The 19,935-nt window shown below is 55.9% G+C and overlaps 1 protein-coding gene across 1 annotated transcript in view; it reads right to left on the reverse strand.

Annotated features, from left to right (window-relative positions):
- The window catches only part of DSCAML1 (Down syndrome cell adhesion molecule like 1), a gene marked incomplete at its 5' end in the record, with an annotated part of 104,812 nt that extends 93,283 nt beyond the window's left edge, over positions 1–11,529 (reverse strand). Inside the window, 2 exons of the mRNA XM_014949517.1 lie at positions 7,133–7,279; positions 11,178–11,529. Of these exons, the coding sequence (XP_014805003.1) occupies positions 7,133–7,279; positions 11,178–11,529 (499 nt within the window). The remainder of the gene's footprint in view (positions 1–7,132; positions 7,280–11,177) is intronic.
- Between the last annotated feature and the right edge of the window lie 8,406 nt (positions 11,530–19,935).

Raw genomic sequence — 19,935 nt, forward strand, 5'->3', positions numbered from 1 at the left:
CTAACTCCAATCTGATCTGAATATATAAATCTGAATTATCACAGCAAAAGGAGATGTGCTCACACCTTTTTTTATCTGTTGCCATGGCGATTAGATAAAATTCACGCCAAGTCTCTGGGGAAGGATGAAATGATTTCAGACAGAATCTCACCCCACTTGGTGAGAATAACGCCTGGAGCTACTTCCCTCTGTAACAGGTCTGGGCACATGTCGCAGCCGGAGAGGGTGGCGAGGGGTGGGGGAGAAGGCAGGACACCTTCCGAGATCTCGGCTTCGACAGGGGAAAAGGTTCTGCAGCACCCCCAGACAGGGAAGGGGACGGACAACGCTCCTTTAAATCACATCAGGCTGCGAGTCAACCCGTCCCAGGCAGAAGCTACGAAATCTAACTGAAAAGGCCAATTCTTCGCCGGGCTTTTGCCCAGTGGTCACAGCTTTCCTGCCGGAGCTGTCTGTGCGGATCGCTCCCTGCGCTCGCCGGGGGGGAGCAGGGCAGGAGGCGGCAGCAGCCGGGGCTCCCTCCTCTCCTGGGGAAAGCCACCACAGGTGACACCGGGGACAGGACAGCAGGGTGGCCTCATGCCCGACACGCTTGGACCCACAGGCTGCCTGGTCCCAGGCACCTGGCTTCAAAGCAGCTGGCATTACTCCGCATTCTGGTGAAACCAAATCAAAATGCCAACCGCCAGTAACGACCCTCAGTCACTTCTCTCCAGTCCCCAAACCATCTCAGTGAGGACAAACACATAAACAAGGGCTGCCTTTCACCTCGCCGTGTTGATTCTGTCCCAGCTTCCAGCTTTTCTCCCGTAACAGGAGACTGACGTCCCCCAGAAGCAGCCTATTGATAGGAGGACAAAGCTGAATTATCCAGGTCCTGGCTCTCCTGCCCCCGGACGGTCCCTCCGTGCCCCCCAGCACGCAGGGAACGCTGCACCCATAAATCCTCACCGGGTGTTTAATTGCCAGTAGCCTCACACCACGTCCCTACAGCCACCACCTGTGGAGGGGGGTTGCAGAGGGAATTTGTGTACACTTACACTTCTAATATTTTAGAGAAAAATGTAAGGGGTAGCAGACGTCGCAAGGTCCAGCAGAGGAGGGCATACACCTTCAGGGTGAACAGCCACGTTTAACCCAGAGATGCTGTGGCAGTTTTATTTCCCACATCACTAGAGCAGTTGCTGAGAGGAGTTTAGGAATCCCATAAACAGCCCCGGGCACCGCAGAGGACAGGACAGAAAGGGCCACTCGGGTCACATTAAGCTCGTATCGGAACCACCGCAAACAGATTAGCTTAGATATTTTTCAGACTCCTAAAAGGCTACTCTTCAATCAAGAACATGCACAAAAACATACCTAAAACTTCACAGAACTCAGTTGTTTGGGGTTTTTTTTCCAGTTCCATCCTCCTGGCAAGCTTTACGCTTTGCTTTCCAGAGAAAGGACTTCGTGAATATCCAACGACTAACTAGGTACATCCAAGTGTCCTCAGCCCTCAAAGGAGACACGTTCGGGTTGCTGAGAAACGCATCACCCTTAGAAGTGTCTGCACCTTGAGAAAGGCTGTATTTACATATTTTTTTTTTTTAAGCAATCTATCAAGTACACGACACCGAAGCATCAAATAGCAGCTCAGCTCGGGGCTTGCCAGTCCAGTAATGCTTATTGCCTCCACCTCACTGCTCTGGAGAGTCCCAGGCTCCCTATGGGTGAGGTGAGACAGGATGACAAATGCCATCAGCTTTGCCTTGCAGCTGGCCTGATGCCATTACACCCGTGAGGGCTTCGCTTCTGTTCTCCTGGGACACCCTGGTTATGCCCGTGCACCCGGGTGGCAGCCCCAGCCCAGCCAGGCACACAACCTCCCAGGGCAAACCCCGCTGTGCTCTCGGGGTGGGCCAGTGCAGATGTGCTCTGGTGGCCAAGGGGACCAGAGCCCACCAACCGCAGGGGGCCATCCTTCCCAGCCGGCAGGGCGGGCACAGCCTGGGCAGGTGACATTTTTGTGCCAGGAAAGGGAAATCAGGGTGCGTTTCCATCACCGAGCCACCTGAGGAAGGGCTCGGGTGCGAGTGTCCAGGCACACACATGCTCCCGGGGTGACAAAAACCAAGCAGTGTCAAATGAAGTCACTGTGACAACAGAGGAGGGGCTGAAAATTGCTCAAAAATCCGCTCTTTCCAGGGTGTCTTTTAGCTCCCCGCATCACCGCTTGCTTTTGTGAACGGCAGCTGGAGACACGCTCCGGGAGCGCCCACAGCGTCAGGACTGACACGTGCCCAGCTCTGCAGGGCCTGCGACCACCAACATCAAGGCACGGCCGTGCAGGGCCTGGAGAGAGACAAGGCAGCGTCCCCAGCCCCCATTTCTGTGCCACCACAACAGCCAGACCATGGAGACTAAAGCAGCTCCGGTCCCATATGAAACACAGTTCCTCCCTGGCAAATCAAAGCCATGCACGTGTCTGTGAGACTCTTCATGCTACCCAGCCTGGTGATAGTGCTTCAAAAATAAATTAAAAAAAAAGCTGTTTACCATTCTTAAACTAGTTTGTACCAGGAGTTTCTCCCTCTCTCCCTATGGAAAAGGGAGAGGGGTCTGTAACTCATTCTGCTCAGCTGCAGTCCTCCCATCCTCCTCCCATCACTCCCCCCACCGTCCCCCCCAAATGCATATCAAGATTCATCAATAGCAGCAGAGTTTGAAGTCACAGCCCGGGTGTGAAGCTCAATCTCATCCGCAGCCCCCCCCGTGGCCGGCGCTGCTGCTCCGCTCCCCGTAAGCCCCAGCCTGCACCCGACGCCACGGCCCGGCCAGCCGTGCTGCACGTCTGCCACGCGGCTGAGAACCAAAGGCAAGATTGATTTTGATGTGAGCACCAGCAAAGCAAATGGGTTTTTGAAAACCCTATAATTTCCCCGCAACCCTTGACTTCACTAAACACACATTTTTAGACTACAGCACAGTTAGGTAGGCATTAAACAAAAATGAGCTGCGCTAATGATGATTTATGTGCGGGACAACCTTCCATAAAGAATTTATCTTTGATTTCAGGGTAAGTTACAGCGTTGCCAAGTTAACCAAATAACACAAGTCGCCACCAAAAACCCCCTACCGCAGCCGGGCGGCGCAGACACAGCGCCCTCCCCTGCAACTGCCTCGAGGTTTCTTCCAGTGCGGACCCAGTCGGTGCTCCCGGGAAGACACACCGGCCAGGAACTCCGCTGGGAAAAAGCCAGGGTCTTCAAAGGGAGCCCTCCTGGGCCAGCGAGAGCATCAGCAGCCCCACCAATGGGTCCCGCATCCCTGCATCCCATGCCGTCTGGGATACTGGTACTGCCTCCCACCCCCCAGCAGCAGGACACCCCGGGACTCCCCCAGGGATGGCAGGTTTGGCCCCAAACACCTCCCCAGTAGAGCAGACGGCTCTCCAGCCCGGCCCCGCAGAGGTCCTTCACCCACCAGCAAACCGCCATCAAAAGAGCAGCAGGGCTTGTCTGAAAAGACAGGGCTCCGAGGCCCCGCAGCAGAGGTCGGGAGCCCTGTAATCCCAATTAAGCAGGAAAAGAACCCCAGGGAGCTGAGGAAAGGGCACCCAGCCCACGCACACAGCCCGAGGCCTGAGCTGGAGAGTGGCAGCCCCAGGGGAAAGGCTCGCTCCCCCCTCCCGAGCTACAAAATATTTTGGTTTGGTGGGGGGAAAAACCAGGGACGCCAAGGAAAGCAGACATTTACTGTGGAAATAGTCACTTTAAACAGAGTTTTCTGCCGCAGAGAGGTCTGGATGGAGATTTTTCCTGCTTCTGCGCAGTAGGACTGTTCATCCCCTGCTGCACCAAGGGGATGGTGGGGAGATGCACAGTTCCCCACGGGAAGCACTAGAGGGAAGCTTCAGGAAAAGCAGTGGGTTTAAGGTCCCTTCCAACCTAAACCATTCCAGGATTCATTCTGTGAGTCTGTGAGGCCTCAGCACCACCATCTCAGCTCTTCTCAGCCTTCACACCACTCACTCCCAGCAGCAGGGACCTCCCCCTCCTCACCTCATCTTCCTTGCTCAGATTTAGGACAGAAGCAGAGGTTCACCGGGGGTCAAGAAAAAGAGCATGTTTTTGGTAACAGCAAAGCCAATTTTAGCTCTAACACAAGAGCAATAAAAAAATAAGCTTCAGGCAGATACTATATTTGTAATCCAACAGCAAAACATGTTTGCTTGTGTTGACTCTGCACTGTAACACAATTTATATGTTCTGTCTTTAGGGTAATTATTGCTTTAGAATGTTAAAATCGTTCCACTCTAATTAAATCATCATATTAAAAAAAAAATCCACTGCCACAGCAAACTCGAGAACAAGTCTGGTTAAGATCACGCAAGTGCACGGATGCTCGGTGAACAACCTTAACTGCTGAGCAAACCAGCCACGCGCTGCATCCCGAGAAGCAGAATCCTGCAGGATCCCAGGAATCGCTGAGGGAGACGGCACAGCACCACCAGCCACCCAGGAAAGAAATGCCACAGCCTCTCCTGCCGATGGACATCGTCGTGCCCTGCTGAAACGGCACAATTCTATGGTAGGACACGGCATCCCCACCAGAGCATCTCACCCCCGCACCCCCAGGAGATGGGTACCACGAGCTGCCGATGCGTCGTGGACCAGCACGAGCCCCAGAGCATCACTTCCCCTCGCCCACCTCCAAGCACACGGGCTGTGCTGAGTCAGCAGAGCAGATGCCCTCAGGAGGCAGGGGCCACCGCCAAGAGCCACCACAGCCCTCAGGACAACCCCTCACCCCCCTTCCAGGTGAAGGCACTTTGCTCCGTAAGCTCCTTAAGGGAGAACCGTCCCCTGCAAGAGGGATTAGAGCAAATCACCTCTCATGCTTGGTCAGCGGTTGCCCCGGCTCGCGCCCCGCTCCCGGTGGCATCTGCGGCATCTGCCCTCCGGCATCTGGTCCCCGCATTCTGTGAGTCTGTGAGGCCTCAGCACCACCATCTCAGCTCTTCTCAGCCTTCACACCACTCACTCCCAGCAGCAGGGACCTCCCCCTCCTCACCTCATCTTCCTTGCTCAGATTTAGGACAGAAGCAGAGGTTCACCGGGGGTCAAGAAAAAGAGCATGTTTTTGGTAACAGCAAAGCCAATTTTAGCTCTAACACAAGAGCAATAAAAAAATAAGCTTCAGGCAGATACTATATTTGTAATCCAACAGCAAAACATGTTTGCTTGTGTTGACTCTGCACTGTAACACAATTTATATGTTCTGTCTTTAGGGTAATTATTGCTTTAGAATGTTAAAATCGTTCCACTCTAATTAAATCATCATATTAAAAAAAAAATCCACTGCCACAGCAAACTCGAGAACAAGTCTGGTTAAGATCACGCAAGTGCACGGATGCTCGGTGAACAACCTTAACTGCTGAGCAAACCAGCCACGCGCTGCATCCCGAGAAGCAGAATCCTGCAGGATCCCAGGAATCGCTGAGGGAGACGGCACAGCACCACCAGCCACCCAGGAAAGAAATGCCACAGCCTCTCCTGCCGATGGACATCGTCGTGCCCTGCTGAAACGGCACAATTCTATGGTAGGACACGGCATCCCCACCAGAGCATCTCACCCCCGCACCCCCAGGAGATGGGTACCACGAGCTGCCGATGCGTCGTGGACCAGCACGAGCCCCAGAGCATCACTTCCCCTCGCCCACCTCCAAGCACACGGGCTGTGCTGAGTCAGCAGAGCAGATGCCCTCAGGAGGCAGGGGCCACCGCCAAGAGCCACCACAGCCCTCAGGACAACCCCTCACCCCCCTTCCAGGTGAAGGCACTTTGCTCCGTAAGCTCCTTAAGGGAGAACCGTCCCCTGCAAGAGGGATTAGAGCAAATCACCTCTCATGCTTGGTCAGCGGTTGCCCCGGCTCGCGCCCCGCTCCCGGTGGCATCTGCGGCATCTGCCCTCCGGCATCTGGTCCCCGCGGCGCTGCCCGCGCGGCAACGCTGAGCCCTTGGAGGAGCATCGGGACTTACTGACCTGTGAGCAAATATCAAGTGCGGAGCGTTCACTTTGGGCAAAATCCTTTAATTCTCTCTGGATCCCCCTGGGGAAAGCGGTATTGATTGATTTACTACTAGCTTACACATGCTGCGCCGGGCGGCCAGCTCTGCCATCAATACCGGCTCTGAGGAGGGAGCCAAAAGGTCACCCCGGCACACGAGGACACGGGGCCGGCCCCACGCTGTGCCCAGCACCTGCCCGCAGTCCCCGTGCCACCTCAAAGCCTGTGACAAAGCCAGGCAGGAGCCCACAGACGGCGCCGGGATGGCTCAGCAAGCAGTTTGCCCCGTTCCTCTCCCATCCCACTGAGCCACAGAGGTCCCTGGCAGGTCCTGTCCCATCAGTGCTCCGGCCACCGCTCCCCAGAGGGGGAGACCCTGGTCTCAGAGGTTCTCCGCTCCCGCAGGAACCCAGGCTGTGCTGCATCTGCCAAAAAAATCATGGGGAACTACCCAGGGCACAGCCAGAGCTGCTAAGTCCCTGCATGGAGCCAGGCGCTGCTGACCCTCCCGACGGCCCCTTCCCCACCAACCCAAGCACAGCAGGGTCAGCGCTGAGGGGGACACATCTGGACAGGGAGGCCAAGCAGCCTCCAGGGAAGAGGCGCACCGTGCCATTTGTGCCCAGTTCCTTCCCCCATGGGCTGAAACTGCTGTGAAAACTTGCAAGAGAAGCCGGAATATCTACTGGAGCATCATCCTGACAACACACAAACCAGCTCCCGCTGCAGGAGTCAGGACACGGACCCTTCTCCTGGTGCCCAAGCCCAGCTGATGGGCACCCAAAGCGAGCTGGCACACGGGAGAAGCCCGGACAGGGCACACATGCTGCCGTGCTCACATAAATATGCACGAACCCCAAGATACCAAAAAACCACAGCACCAAGGAGACCCTGAACACAGCACGTCTGCTCCCACCACCAGCATTTTCCAGTACAAAACCACAAGATGATCATCAGTAAAAGCCTTTCTTTGGCCAGAACGGGCACAGACAACAAGCCAAAAAAAGATCCTCCACGACTGAGCTTCACACATGGCAAAGCAGGTCACATTTTCCAAGAGAACAGCAGCTCCTCTCTTACCTGGGATGATAGAGACGGTGTCTTTCTCCCAGGACACAACACTAACGTATTCCTGCACTGAAGAGGGGATGAGGCACTTGAAAACAGCCACGTTTCCACGCATCGACCTTTGGTCCTCCACCCGAACGGTGTACGGTTCCCTGAAAACTGTGGAGGAAAGCAGATGGTTGGTAGCATGACAGTGCTGGAGGAAAACACACTTTCTTTTTGCTTTAATCCCACGTTTCCCAAACAAACCAACCCACCCAGCAGCAAACTGCTTCCCTCCACAACACCCGGCCCGTCCTCCTGGGGAAGGGAGCAGCTCTCCCTGGGAGAGCACAGCCTGCAGAGGGGATGCCTGACCCACCTCCTGCTGCTGAGACCCTGCAGCCGTCCCCAGCATCACCAGCGCTGGCCACCGAGGCAAGCTGCTGGCTTGGCAGTCACCAAAGCTGCTAAGGCAGAGGTTTGCAGCACCCCGATCTCAGCAGAGGGCATTTTGTGGCCGTCAGGTTCAACCACCTCCCGCCTCGGAGTAATCATTTGTCTCCTGGGTGCGTGCTGAAAACGCAGCTGTGAGGCACCCAGGAGAGACAGCCTGTGACAGAGCCTGGCTCCCTCCGAAAGAGGAATATTTAGGGAAGCAGACGATAATTTTCCAAGCCATGCCACAGCATGAACTGTCCCCACCACGTGCCCTATGCCTCGGGGAGATGCACATCCCTTTGACAGCCCCGTGCCGCTCCCTGGACCGGCGACAAGGAACCCCCCAGTGCCACAACCCTCCAGCAGCGCTCGCTGGGCAAGCCGGATCCACCCCAGCCTCTTCAGACAGACAAAGAGATGTCACCGTGCCCACTACCACACGCAGACACCTTAAAATCCTCAAGCTTAAGCATAAAGCACAGTGAGGGCAGGTGCCTCCGTGCTGTGACCATAACTGTGCCCTGTAGGACACGGGCACCTGGGCATCGTTATGGTGAGACAGAGGGCTGGCCCACCTCCTCCTGCCCACAGCTCAGCCCCTCTCCTGGCAGGCAGAGCCCCCCCAGCCCAGGGGGAAGCAGGGATGGGCATTCGGAGTGGCCTCTGGCTTGCTCCCATTATTTATCCCGTGCCCTGTTGGGGAGGACGAGGGCTGGCGCCGCGAGGACACGGGGAGAAGCCTACCACGGAAAGGGGCTCCAGAGCCAAAGCAGATTAGCCAGCCAAAGCCTCCTTAATCACATGGAGCAGGAGGTTTATTCACGGGCTTTAAAGGCCAGCAGGGACCAGGAGGAGCACCCAGCCCAGGCTCCTGCACACTCAAGGCCGCTGTGATTGCCCCAGCCTGGAACTGACCTCATGCCCAGGCACCCATGGTGGCCCCTGTGGCTACCCCAGCAGCTCTGACCCCCGCCAGCCCCCGCAGCCAGAGCTTCTGGCCTTTCGCTGCCCCTGGGAATCATTCCCACAAGAGTAACCTACAGCCACAACCAGCAGGCTTAAAACTTTCCATTGGCTGGAGAGATTTGCTCCGTGCGCTCACCAACAGCTTGTTCTGAAGCTTCCAGAGAGGTTTTTCCAGCTCCTCGTCTTTCCAACCGCGTTTTGTTTATTTGCTTCCCTTACGCAGCATTAATTGGCTTTACTGGGTGGGTTGCCGACTGGGATGCGAGGGAGGGAAGCAGAAGCCGTGGAATGTTTCACAACCCTTTCCAACTGCCGTGAGAGCCGGAGCTCTTCACGCTGCCACAGCTGGAGCCGTCCCGGTGGCCCTCGCAGCCCTGCGTGTGGCCCCACTGTGTGCACCTGCTAAGGGCCAGGAGGGGCTGGCTCCCAGCTGAAACCCCACGGGCAGGAGGGGTGCACTCAATCCAGCATTGGGAGAGCAGGATGAAAACCAGGGCTTAGCGCTGCCACTGTGATCCCAAGGACCCCACACACGGGGCAGGAGAGCGAAGCAAAGGCTGCCAGCCTGGCAGGAAGGCAAGGACCAAGACAAGATCTCTCCCCTGCAGCACATGCAGAGCACCAGCTCTCGGACAGCCAGAGAAACCATCCTCGCTGCTCCAGCCCGGGGCATCCGCACCCCCTGCCAGGGAATTCTGCAGAATCAGGGAATCGTCAGAGTTGGAAGGGACCTCTAGAGATCATCTGGTCCAACTCCCCTGCTAAAGCAGGATTGCCCACAGCACATCACTCAGGGCTGCATCCAGGCGGGGCTTAAAGATCTCCAGAGAAGGGGACTCCACAACCCCCCTGGGCAGCCTCTTCCAGGGCTCCATCACCCTCACCATAAAGAAGCTTTTCCTCATATTTGAATGGAACTTCCCATGTTCCAGCTGTAGCCCGTTGCCCCTTGTCCTATCACTGGAAACCACTGAAAAGAGTCCGGCTCCAACATCCTTCAACTCACCCTTTAGACACTTACAAACACAAATGAGGGAGAACCCCAGTTTCAAGCCGCGCCACGCCAGGGTCACCACCACCATGATTGTCCACTCAGCAGCACAAGCCATCCCCATGAGACAATCGTTTGTGGCACGGCACGGAGCCAGCTTGGGGCCACGTGGGACATGGGGCCACTGCTACCCCCCGGGCTGGTGGCAGACCCCAGCTGGCCACAGCCCTTGCCGCTGCCCCAGGGGAAGCCCAGCCCGTGGTCCCCAGCAGCGGGAGGGCAGCAGCTCCATGCTGCACACCCACATTTACACCCCATCTGCCACCATCCCTCCTCCTCCGAGCTGTGGTTTATAGGTAACCTGATAGTGCTGGTAAATAATTCACCCTGCGGAAGGGGGTTAATACCAATTTACTCTGCAGTACAAGGTATTAAAATAAAAAACCCTGTAGTCACTTCTGTCATGTTCCCTCTGCTAGCCCCACTTTTAATAGGTTACATAATGAAGCCATTCCTGGGCTATTAGCCCTCCTCAGCCTGGTCAATAATTTACTAAAATGGCTTTTGGAATCAGCTCTTTACCATATTCCTCCTTTTTTCTTTGCTTAATAAGCCTTGGCATGCTGGGCCTGGATGCTACAGTGGGAACAGAGAGGCTGGAGGAGGGTGGGACACAGCGGGGGTCTCCCCACCATGGACAGATGTGGTCTGGCTCCTCCCGCAGCCCTGAAAAGCCCCCATCCGTGGTTGGGTGCAACAATATTGGCTCAAGAGGGAGAGGACCTCTCCTGCCATGAGGCTGCACCACACCATGGCCTCCAGGCACTTGCTGGAGACCCTCAAGCTGCGGGTCCCCTCTTCCCTGCTGGTCACCCCAGCCCTCTCCCAGTTGGTCATGGGCCTGAGGGACAGAGCTGGCTCTTGGCTGGTGCAGGATGCTGTTTTGCAAACACGTATTGGCAGAGCTCTTACCCAGCACCCTGCTTACCCAGCACCCTGCCCTTCTCCCTGCTCTCCATCTGAGCGACATCGATCGATCCCCTCACAGCAGCACAGCACAGACAGAACCACAGAATGGTTTGGGTTGGAAGAGACCTTGAATATCACCTCATTCCAACCCCCCTGCCCTGGGCAGGGACACCTCCCACCAGACCAGGTTGCTCCAAGCCCCCTCCAACCTGCCCTTGAACCCCTCCAGGGATGGGGCAGCCACAGCTTCTCTGGCCAACCTGGGCCAGGCTCTCACCACTCTCACACTAAACAAGTTCTTCCCCAGATCTCATCTCAATCTCCCCTCTTTTAGTGTCAAACCCTTCCCCCTCCTCCTAGGGTTCCCTTCCCTGATGCAGAGTCCCTCCCCATGTCTCCTGGAGTCCCTTGAGGGACTGGAAGAGGACCTAAGTTCTCCCCGGAGCCTCCTCCAGACTGAACTCCCCCAACTCTCTCAGTTGAGGGGCTCAGTTCTGCTGCTCCACACAGGATGGTGATGACACCCCTTGGCAGCAGGACTGCCTGTTCCCATCCCCACCCTAAACAGCCCAGCTCTGCTGCCCCACCACCAGCTTGCATGATCCTGCCCATGCCAGGGTTGTATTCAATGGGCCAACCGGCAGACCATGGAGAAGACTGGAGAAAAGCCAGCACCTCGTCCAAACCCCAGCGCCCCCAGAGAGCTCGTACCTGCTTTAACACGGATATTTGGGCTCCTGATTTTGCCAGCCGAGTTCTCCGCGGTGCAGAAGTAGTCGTTGTCGTGGATAAAGCTATTGAAGGCTGATGGCGAGAAGGGGTAGAGCTGCAAAGTCCCATTGGCATGGACATGCCGGATGTGGGGCACATCGTAGATGTCGTCGCCTGTGGCCAGGTACCACCGAAGGACAGCGCTGGGTGACCCTGCTGCCGGGCAGGGGATCACCACCCCCACTGTGCTGGAGAAGGTGACCTGCTGGATAGAGTCGTTCACAAAGTAGAGGCTGGTTCCAACATCTTCAGCGTGTGCTGTGGAGAAAGCAGAGGCCACAGCGGCCGGGGGTTACTGCAGAAATGGCCGAGCCCCACCGGCACAGAGAGCACCCCCCAGCCCAGCCCCCACACACAGCAGAGCAGGAGAGCGGAGGGGCAGCAGCACTTGGGCTGGAAGCAAAAAGGCCACCTTCGCAGGCCAGAGCTCTTGCTGGCAGCACGGCTCAGGGACCACAGGGATGCCACCAGGACAGCCAGGGGCTCTGCAAGCCAGGAAGGGTACCCAGGGCATCCTCCCCAGGTGGCTCCAGGCGCATGTTCCAACCATGCCCCAGCACCCCCAGCCCCAAGAACACCCATGTGCAACAGCAACGATGACAAACCAAGCACAACAACCCCACACCATTTCTCCTGCACACCCCAATGTCCCCCAGCCCCGAGCAGCAGCCAGCCAGCCCCCCTGTGCCTCAGCGCAGCCCCATCCAAACTGGAGATGCCCATTGGCAATGCCAACACCTCCAGTGCAAGCCTTCCCCAAGCAGGGCAGAGACCTTTCCCACTACCCTACCACCACCTCCAAACCCTGCAGCCACCCCCAGGAGAGCAGGAAAACTGGGTTCAACGCTGCTCCCCTCTCCCAGAGGGAGGGGAAGCTCAATCCCACCCTGCCCTAAGCACAAGCCTGGCCCCGGGCATCCCTGCATCACCCAAGTGATGCTGAGACACACAGGGTTCAAGGGCACGGTCCATGGCAGAGCCTGTAGCCACCCAGATGCCCAGGAGCCGCTCTCCCAGGCACCGCCAGCGCTGCAGAAAAGCACTTCCCTTCCTCAAAAGGAGGGAAGGGACCTCTTCACCCAACTCCTCCAATCTCTCCTTCCCACTCTCCAGGACCACGAGCTCCCCCCTTCTCAACCGAAGCGAGCGAGATGGGCTATAAATAAGGCTGAGGAGGCCCCCAGTCACTTAGATCCGCTTTCTTTTTTTAGTCGCACTCTTTCCAAGTGGGCGGAAGGACAGGGATGCAGAAAGCGGCCCTCGGCGGGTGTATTAATAGCTCTGGCTGAGAACACGGCTCGTGGTGCCGCAGAGCCAATAAGCAGATCACTACCATGCCGCCGGTTCACAACGAGCCACGGGGGACCCTCCGTGACCTCGATTTCTTAACTTGGGGAGGAGGGGACGGGAGCAGGGGGGAGAAGGAAAGCCTCATCCGTACGGAGAGCCTTGCGCTGTGGCAGCTCGCCCGAGGAAAGGCTGGTTGAGTGTCACTGGCCACAGCCACTCGCATCTTGCCCATGAAGCCTCCTCCAGTGGTGAGCACATGCCTCTCCTGGTGCGGTGCTGTCCCACCAGCCCACTCCACACCATCCTCAACCAGGTCTCCATGTGAAACCCCAAAGCACCTCACCCTTTCCCAGAGCAGAGCCCTCTCCCTCCTTCTCCCAGCTGGATGTACAACCTTGCGCCTCTATCAGCTCCCACGAAATCACAGGCGAGACCATCTATTTCTTGCTCTCTCCATAATCTGCAGTGAATCCTCACCTAAAACCACAAAGTTTCCTCCTTTGCCTTCTCAGAGCCCTACTGTCCCACATCCAGGGCATCGCACAGCCAGAGCCACCCAGCAAAGCCATCCGTGTAAGGGATTAGCCGACTAGCGAGGTCCAGCGCTGCCACCACACGAGACAACAGATTTCTAGGTCAAGAAAGCATCTCCATATGTCCCCACACACCAGTTCCCTGGGTCCACGCACAGGTAGAAGTAGACAACGCCGTTATTTCTCCCTCCCTCCCTGACAAGAGCCAGAAGAACACGGACCAGAGGAGTGAAGGTCTCCAGCCCAGGCTCCCGCGCAGCAGCCAGGCTTTGCAGAGCTACGGGGCCACCGCACGGCCCTGCAGATGTCATTTTGTGACATCTCCAGGCTGGTTTGTCGTCATGAATCAGCACTTCCCTTCATCGGAACAGCGCGGTGCTTCTCCCAAATAGATGAAAGAGAGGAAAAATAAATAAATAAATGAAAAATGCACATTTGCAGGCAGAGGAAGGAAAACAAAGCAGGCGCGAGCAGCAGCGTGCTATTTGTGGCAACGCCTGGCGCCCGAGCAAAGCAGAAGATGGCTGGAGCCGGGGCAGGCAGCGTGCAAGGCACACAGCGAAAGCCCTTCTTCACCCAGCTTTGGACCAGGAGCATCCCGCTGGGCTCAGCACCCCGCCACTCAGCCGGCTCTGCCCAGGCTCCAACCAGCATCTCCCCCCGAGACCCCAGACCACGGCTTGAGAAGGCTCCTGCCATCACAAAGATTGGAAAGGAGAGCATCCGCATCCACAGCTTCTTCCCAGGCAGCACCCAGGAAGGTTTAGAGAGGGACGGGTGAGGGGCTGGGGCAAAGAGTGGAAAAATACCTCATAAACAGAGAAATTCAGATTACCCGTAAAGCTTTTTCAGGTCAAAGGGGGAAACGGATTTTTAATAGAAAATGGAAGTTATGGGATTGGCAATAGTTATGTGACAGACGCATAGAGTTAAATCCATATAATCTCCTTTACCATTTAGCATTGAGCACCATCCTAATTCCATGTTTCATAAAACTGCCTCCAAATCACAGAGAGAGATTAAAAATTTAGAAATAGCTCTGCAATATTTTTAAACCAGAAATCACTGCTCACATCTGGTCAGATGTGCTGACCCTAACCTAAATACGGAGGGCATTAATTCACATGAACCTGAAAAGAGGAGGCCAGAGGAGCCAAAATGGAACGGCTTCTGCTGGGGAAAGGCGGCGGCGCAGGCGCAGAGCCCCGAGCCCCGTCTGCCGGGAGCTGGAAGCCACACAAAGCCCCACGCGCAGCCGGACGCTGTCTGCCTCGCTCCAAAAGGCATGTACTTTAAGTTATCAGAGTGCAATCTTCTTAAATTGTAGTAAATTACAACCCAGAGGTATTGAAATATTAATATCTCTCTCTGAGCTGGGAGAAGCAAGTAATTTTGCTATCATCCCTTTGGAATATTTACTAGGCTGGACGGCTGGACTTTCCAAACTCCGATCTCTTCCGCGGCACAGGCAGCCCTGGTGCTGCACAGAAAGCTCTCCTCTGCTCTAACGAGCAGCCAAGAAGGAGCAGCCATGAGCTGACCCCATCACCAAGCCACGTGTTTCTGGAAGAGGCAGCTGAGATGTAGGTGTGAGCCTTGCACGAGGAGTGAGACCTCAGCCTGCACTAAGCACAGAAGTGCCATCGTCACCTCCCAGGCCAGCGCCCGGCCACACGACCCCTCCTCTCTCCTCTGAGCCTCGCGGGGAAGAGCCCGTCCTTTTCCATGGAGAGGATTTAGGACTGCTCTCAGACAATGACCAGCTTCATGCCAGCGTGATTAGAGAGCCGTTTCTCCTGAGCTAAGAAGCTTTTTCTGCCCACAATGCACACACATCATCTGTGTCAGCGAGCCAGTCCCGTACCCACCCAGACCCAGCACGTTTCCCAAGGCTGAGCGAGGCCTTTTGCACATCTATAACCAGGTGGAAATCCAACAGAGAGGGGAAAAGGCTAAACGAGCTGTGTTTCAAGGGTGTTCAGTCCTCTGGGCATGGGAAACCCAGCCTGGGCTGATCCCATTCCTCAAGGGGTGGCAAAGGTCCCTGACTGCCCACGTACTTCTTCACGAAGGAGTGGCCATGGAGGCTTCGCTGTTTGCTATGATTCAGAGCATTGCTGGCATTCAAAAGGACCTACAGCACCTCAGCACCTACACTTGAGTTCATATTACCCCTCCTGCAGCACCATTCCCAAGACGTTCCTCTTGGGCTTGGTGGTCTGACCGCCTGGGCGCCCACCCCAGCCTTCCTCAAGGCCAGGCGAGATGCTGCCGAGGCACCAGCGCAGCAGAAAGCCCACCCACAGGCCAGCAAAGGGACCATAGGAGTCACTGGGGCTTCTCCAGCCACCAGCTGTAACGGGCTGCAGGGATGCTGCGAAGAACAGCAGGCTAATCACCACCTCACTGCTCATTTATTATCCTCATTAAGGGTGTTTGACACCTGCCCTGTTCAAGGAGAAAGTGAACCGAAGCTTGGCACGCATTGCAGGGTGGGAATTACAGGTAGGTGGCAAGTCCTAATCTTTCCTCTCCACTGCCTTAAGATACGACAGTAATTCCATCACACACCGCCTGCACATTTGTAATGCCGGGGCAGTCTTTGGCCTTCCCTGGAACGAGCTTCCTCCTAGCCCTCATCTTCAGGACACTTTTAATAGCCTTCCTCCTAATGAAGGGAGTGACCTTGGAGCTGACAGAGGGAGAGGTGGCATCTCCGAGCACCAGGGAAGGGATGGGGAGAGGAGCGGCGAGAAAGGCAGGAGGCTGGTTACCCTTTCTAAGCAGAGCACAGAAGATGCAGGAGTGGAGTCACACGGGATGCCACCCCACCACAGTGCCTTTCCAGCCCAGAGGGTTAAAGCTGTGACCCCACTCCCCCCCACACATTGTCCCCCTTGGGGAGACCAGTGCCACCAAATGCTGAGCCCGTCCTGGGGTGCTCAGCTGGCACCCAGCACTGCTGAACGCGATGGCAAGTACCCGCCACGGCATCATCCCTGCCCTGGCACCGCATTTTGGGCACCGGCAGGGTCCCAGCCCTGTGGCAGAGCCCCTCCGGCCCGAGCACCGCGGTCCTTCCCCACACGCGGCCACCGTCACCGCGCAGCGCGGAGGGAGCGGAGGAGGATGCTGCCCCTGGTCCTCCCTGGTAAGGGCACGGCTCGAACACGCTGGGAGCACAAGCTGCCTGCTCCTTAATGCATCTGCATGGAAATTAAGGCCTGAACCACCTCCAGCTATTACGACAGCACCCAGGCTGAGGCTGTAACCCTTGCCTGGAAAATAAAAAAAAAAAGGCTCTCCCCGCTGATTTGCCCGGCCCCTGAGCCTCCCACCACAGCTTGCTGGAGGTACCAGCCTCAGCACCCCATCCACACATCCATCACACCCCATCCGGTGCTGGGCATCCCCCAGCTCTGCGCCATCCCCCAGCCTGCCTGAGCTCCCCCCGGGGATGGGGAACGAGCCCAGACACCACCGATGATGGCCTCTTCCTCTCCTTCCACAGCCATGCTCAACAGGAAGCCTGAGGAGCCGCAGCCGAGTCCCAAGGGGACATCTGGTGACATTACTGAGCCAGGGTGATGGTGGGGAGGTCGGGTAGGTCAAGCAGGTATGAGGGGTGGGCAAGGGGATGCACACACGCCTGCTGCCAGGCTCTCTCCAGAGCCACCGGTCCGTGCCATGCGGCACACCGCAGCCAAACGCTGGCTCTCCAAGGCAGAGACAAGGATTTCCACCCTGCTCTGAGAAACGAGGGGCACGGAGCAGCAGAGCCACCCCCAAAACCTCGCTCACCTTCTCCTCCCACCCTCCACGTCGTGCCCGCTCCCTTCCCTCACAGAGAGGAGCCGACACAGCCCTTTCCAAGAGGCAGCAGCTGGGGCAGGCAGCAAGCGTGAGCGAGAGTCGGGAAATGGATTTCCTAAATATTTGGTACAGCTCGGCTGGCAGATGATGGCGGCAATATGCAGATCGTATGTGGTGGGGATTCTTCCTTAAGGATCCACAAGCAGGGAAAGGGTAACTCACAAAATCATGATTATGTAAAAACACGCAGCTGGCTATAATCTAGATTTCAAAGACAAGAGACACGCTCTGCGCCCAAACCCACCACTGCAAACGCCTCCCAGTACAGCACACACCACAACGACTGCAACGGCCGAACACCTTCCTCCTCCCTGCCCTCCTAGGACGTCGCACTTATTAACAGCCTGCTTATTTGGGTGTGAGATGACTTCACATTACCCAAGGCACAGCCCAGGACTCGCGCTGCCATGTCAGAAGAATTCCTGCCACGGAGAAAGGCTTCCAGTTCCATCCTCACACTCGGCTCGTCAGCTGCCTCGAAGGAGGACAGAGCGCTCCCCATCCATCCATCCCTCCCTCCCTCCACCTCGGAACCATCTGGGCAGAGAGCAGAGCACCGTAGCAGAGCGGTGCCCAGTGCCAGGGCTGCCCAAAGCTAAGCCTACAGCCCCCAGTAGCCCCCGGCTGCTCCATAGCACATCCCTGGCAGCGGCCACCCGCGCGAGGCACAGCCTCTTCCTCCAGACAACAAATGCACCAGGAAACGTGGGGGTTGCCCAGCTGGGTTCTCTCATCCAGAGGCAGGAGCAGCCCCAAGCCCACGCCAGGTGCAGGTGAGGGCTCCGGGCAAGTGGCCACAGTGGCTCCTTGTGCCGGGAAATGATGGCAACCCGCAGGATAAACAAACACCGGGCACGGCGAGGAGTTGAGCACTGCAGGCTTCTCCTCCGTGCATTTAATGAGGTTTCCATGTTTCATTTCAGAGACAAACGAGCGCTGTGCCACACTGGGGGGCCGAGATGGGGAAGAGATTAAAAAACGCAAGCTGCATAGTTCGCTGCACCCAATACAGGAACATAATGTAAATATAATGCCAATATAAATCAGGCGGCAGAGGGATCCAGCAAGAAGGCGCAGGGAGATGCTTCCCCAGCTCCAAGCCTCGCAATTTTGACCAGCATGTTCTTCATCACACCGCTCGCCACTCACCTCCCCTCCTCCCCTGCCTGCCTGCTCTCGCTGCCAGACCATCTTTCTGCTCAACTCCCTGTTTGCTTGTTTGCCAACCACCTATTTCTGTTTATTTCATGAGCAGGGGAGAAATGAGCAGCTACAGCCCATCAAGGGATTTCTGAACTTCAGTGGTCCCCTGGATCAAATGTTTATTTGGTTTCAGTTTCTACTTGAGCTCTTGTTCTACAGCAGGAACATGGTAAAAGGATGTGCCTCGATGCCCAGAAATATTAAGTATCTGAGAGGTTTATCATGCATTAAGCAATTCATTTTTTTTATTCTATTATTATAATGAAACTTCGATTGTATTGCTGTCCTCTCTCTGGAACCGTTTCATTTTAACACTTTCCATCACCAGGACTGTTCGACACTAAAGATACATTTCTTAAAAAAAAAAAAAAAAAAAAAGGGAAAATGAGGCCACAAGGAGTTGTGCTAATGGAGGCTTTTAATTTGCTCTTCTCAGAAGAGAGAGCTCTGTGGGAAGAGATCTCTTTTCCAAGAAGCTGGGGCTCAAAACACGCAGAAGCGATAAACCCAGTGCAACTCTTTATTATTTTGACTATTGGAGAGGGAAGAAATTGTAGCATCCTCGACGATTATTTGTCCTCGGTTTTGTTTTTTCCTTTTTGCACAGTAAAAAATGCAAATGTAAGCAAAGCAGACGCTGGCACGTTCAGCTCGGCGGATCCGAAACACAATAGCGATTTTGGGTAAAGCTCCCAAACGCAGCTTTACTCCAGCTCGAATAAAGCGGCTATTCCATAATTAATAATTGATGGAATAATTGATCATCACCACACAACCGGACGGGATGCCCTATTAAACCTTGGTAAATATTTTTCATTGGATTAACATTCAGACAAACGGGTAATGCAAGAGGCAGCAAGAGAAGTCTCATGTAGGGAGGCAGCTCCGTTCTCTTTCTTTCACTTCCCTCATTTCCTAAAATTCCCCCCTCGCTGTTCTCAAATGTCAAAAAAGATAATTAGGGCAAATGTCATTTTACATCCTCCAAGCAGACAATTTCCCGAAAGGTGGGCGCTTCCACCACCACATCTGCACCTCGGCTCATGTGTGAAGAGGCAATTTTATTTTTTTTTACAGAAACATAATTAAAAATTCCCGCAGATTTGGAAAATGGGCAATGCCTTTATGTAACATCGATTGATTGTCATAACAAACGCTCTGTGATTTAACTACCCATGTTACATGCAGCTCCTCGGCTTTAGTTTTTTTTTTTTTATAATTGCATCTATAGCAGAGACTCAGTCCAGAGTATTACCTCGATAGATTTGGGCAGCATTCACTTAATCTCCAACTTTAAATTAATCTCTAATCTTTAAGTGTGCATCTCCTTGACACACTTGTTTCATTATCATTCCCCCCCCCTCCCCCCTTCCCCAAATCTGATTTATATCAAGCCGCCGGGTTACACTTAATACAGCATTCCTAGAGGGAAGGATGCGATTTTTAAAGCATCGCTGGATTGAGCCTGTTTTACGGGATTAAGCCGTCGCTCTAAGCACCCGCGGAACGCGGAGCCGGGCTCCCGAAGCCCCTCCGCCAGCCCCGCTCCCCGGCGCCGGCCCCGCCGAGGGGACGCTGCGCCCGTCGGTGCGGTTCTCCCTCGGCGCGGAACCTCCGCGGGTGCCGCCGAGAAGCGGCTCCGGGACCTCTCCGCCACCGGCCCGGCCCCCGCTCCGCGTCCCCACCGGGGCGAGCGCTCCCGCGGCTCCGGGCAGCCCGGGGCAGCCGCACCGACAGCCCGCTCCCCGGCGGGGCGCACCGCCAGCCCCGGCACCCGCGGCCCGGGGGGTCACACCGAG

The sequence above is a fragment of the Calidris pugnax genome, unplaced genomic scaffold (assembly GCF_001431845.1).
Source record: "Calidris pugnax isolate Ruff unplaced genomic scaffold, ASM143184v1 scaffold180, whole genome shotgun sequence".
Lineage (NCBI taxonomy): Eukaryota > Metazoa > Chordata > Aves > Charadriiformes > Scolopacidae > Calidris > Calidris pugnax.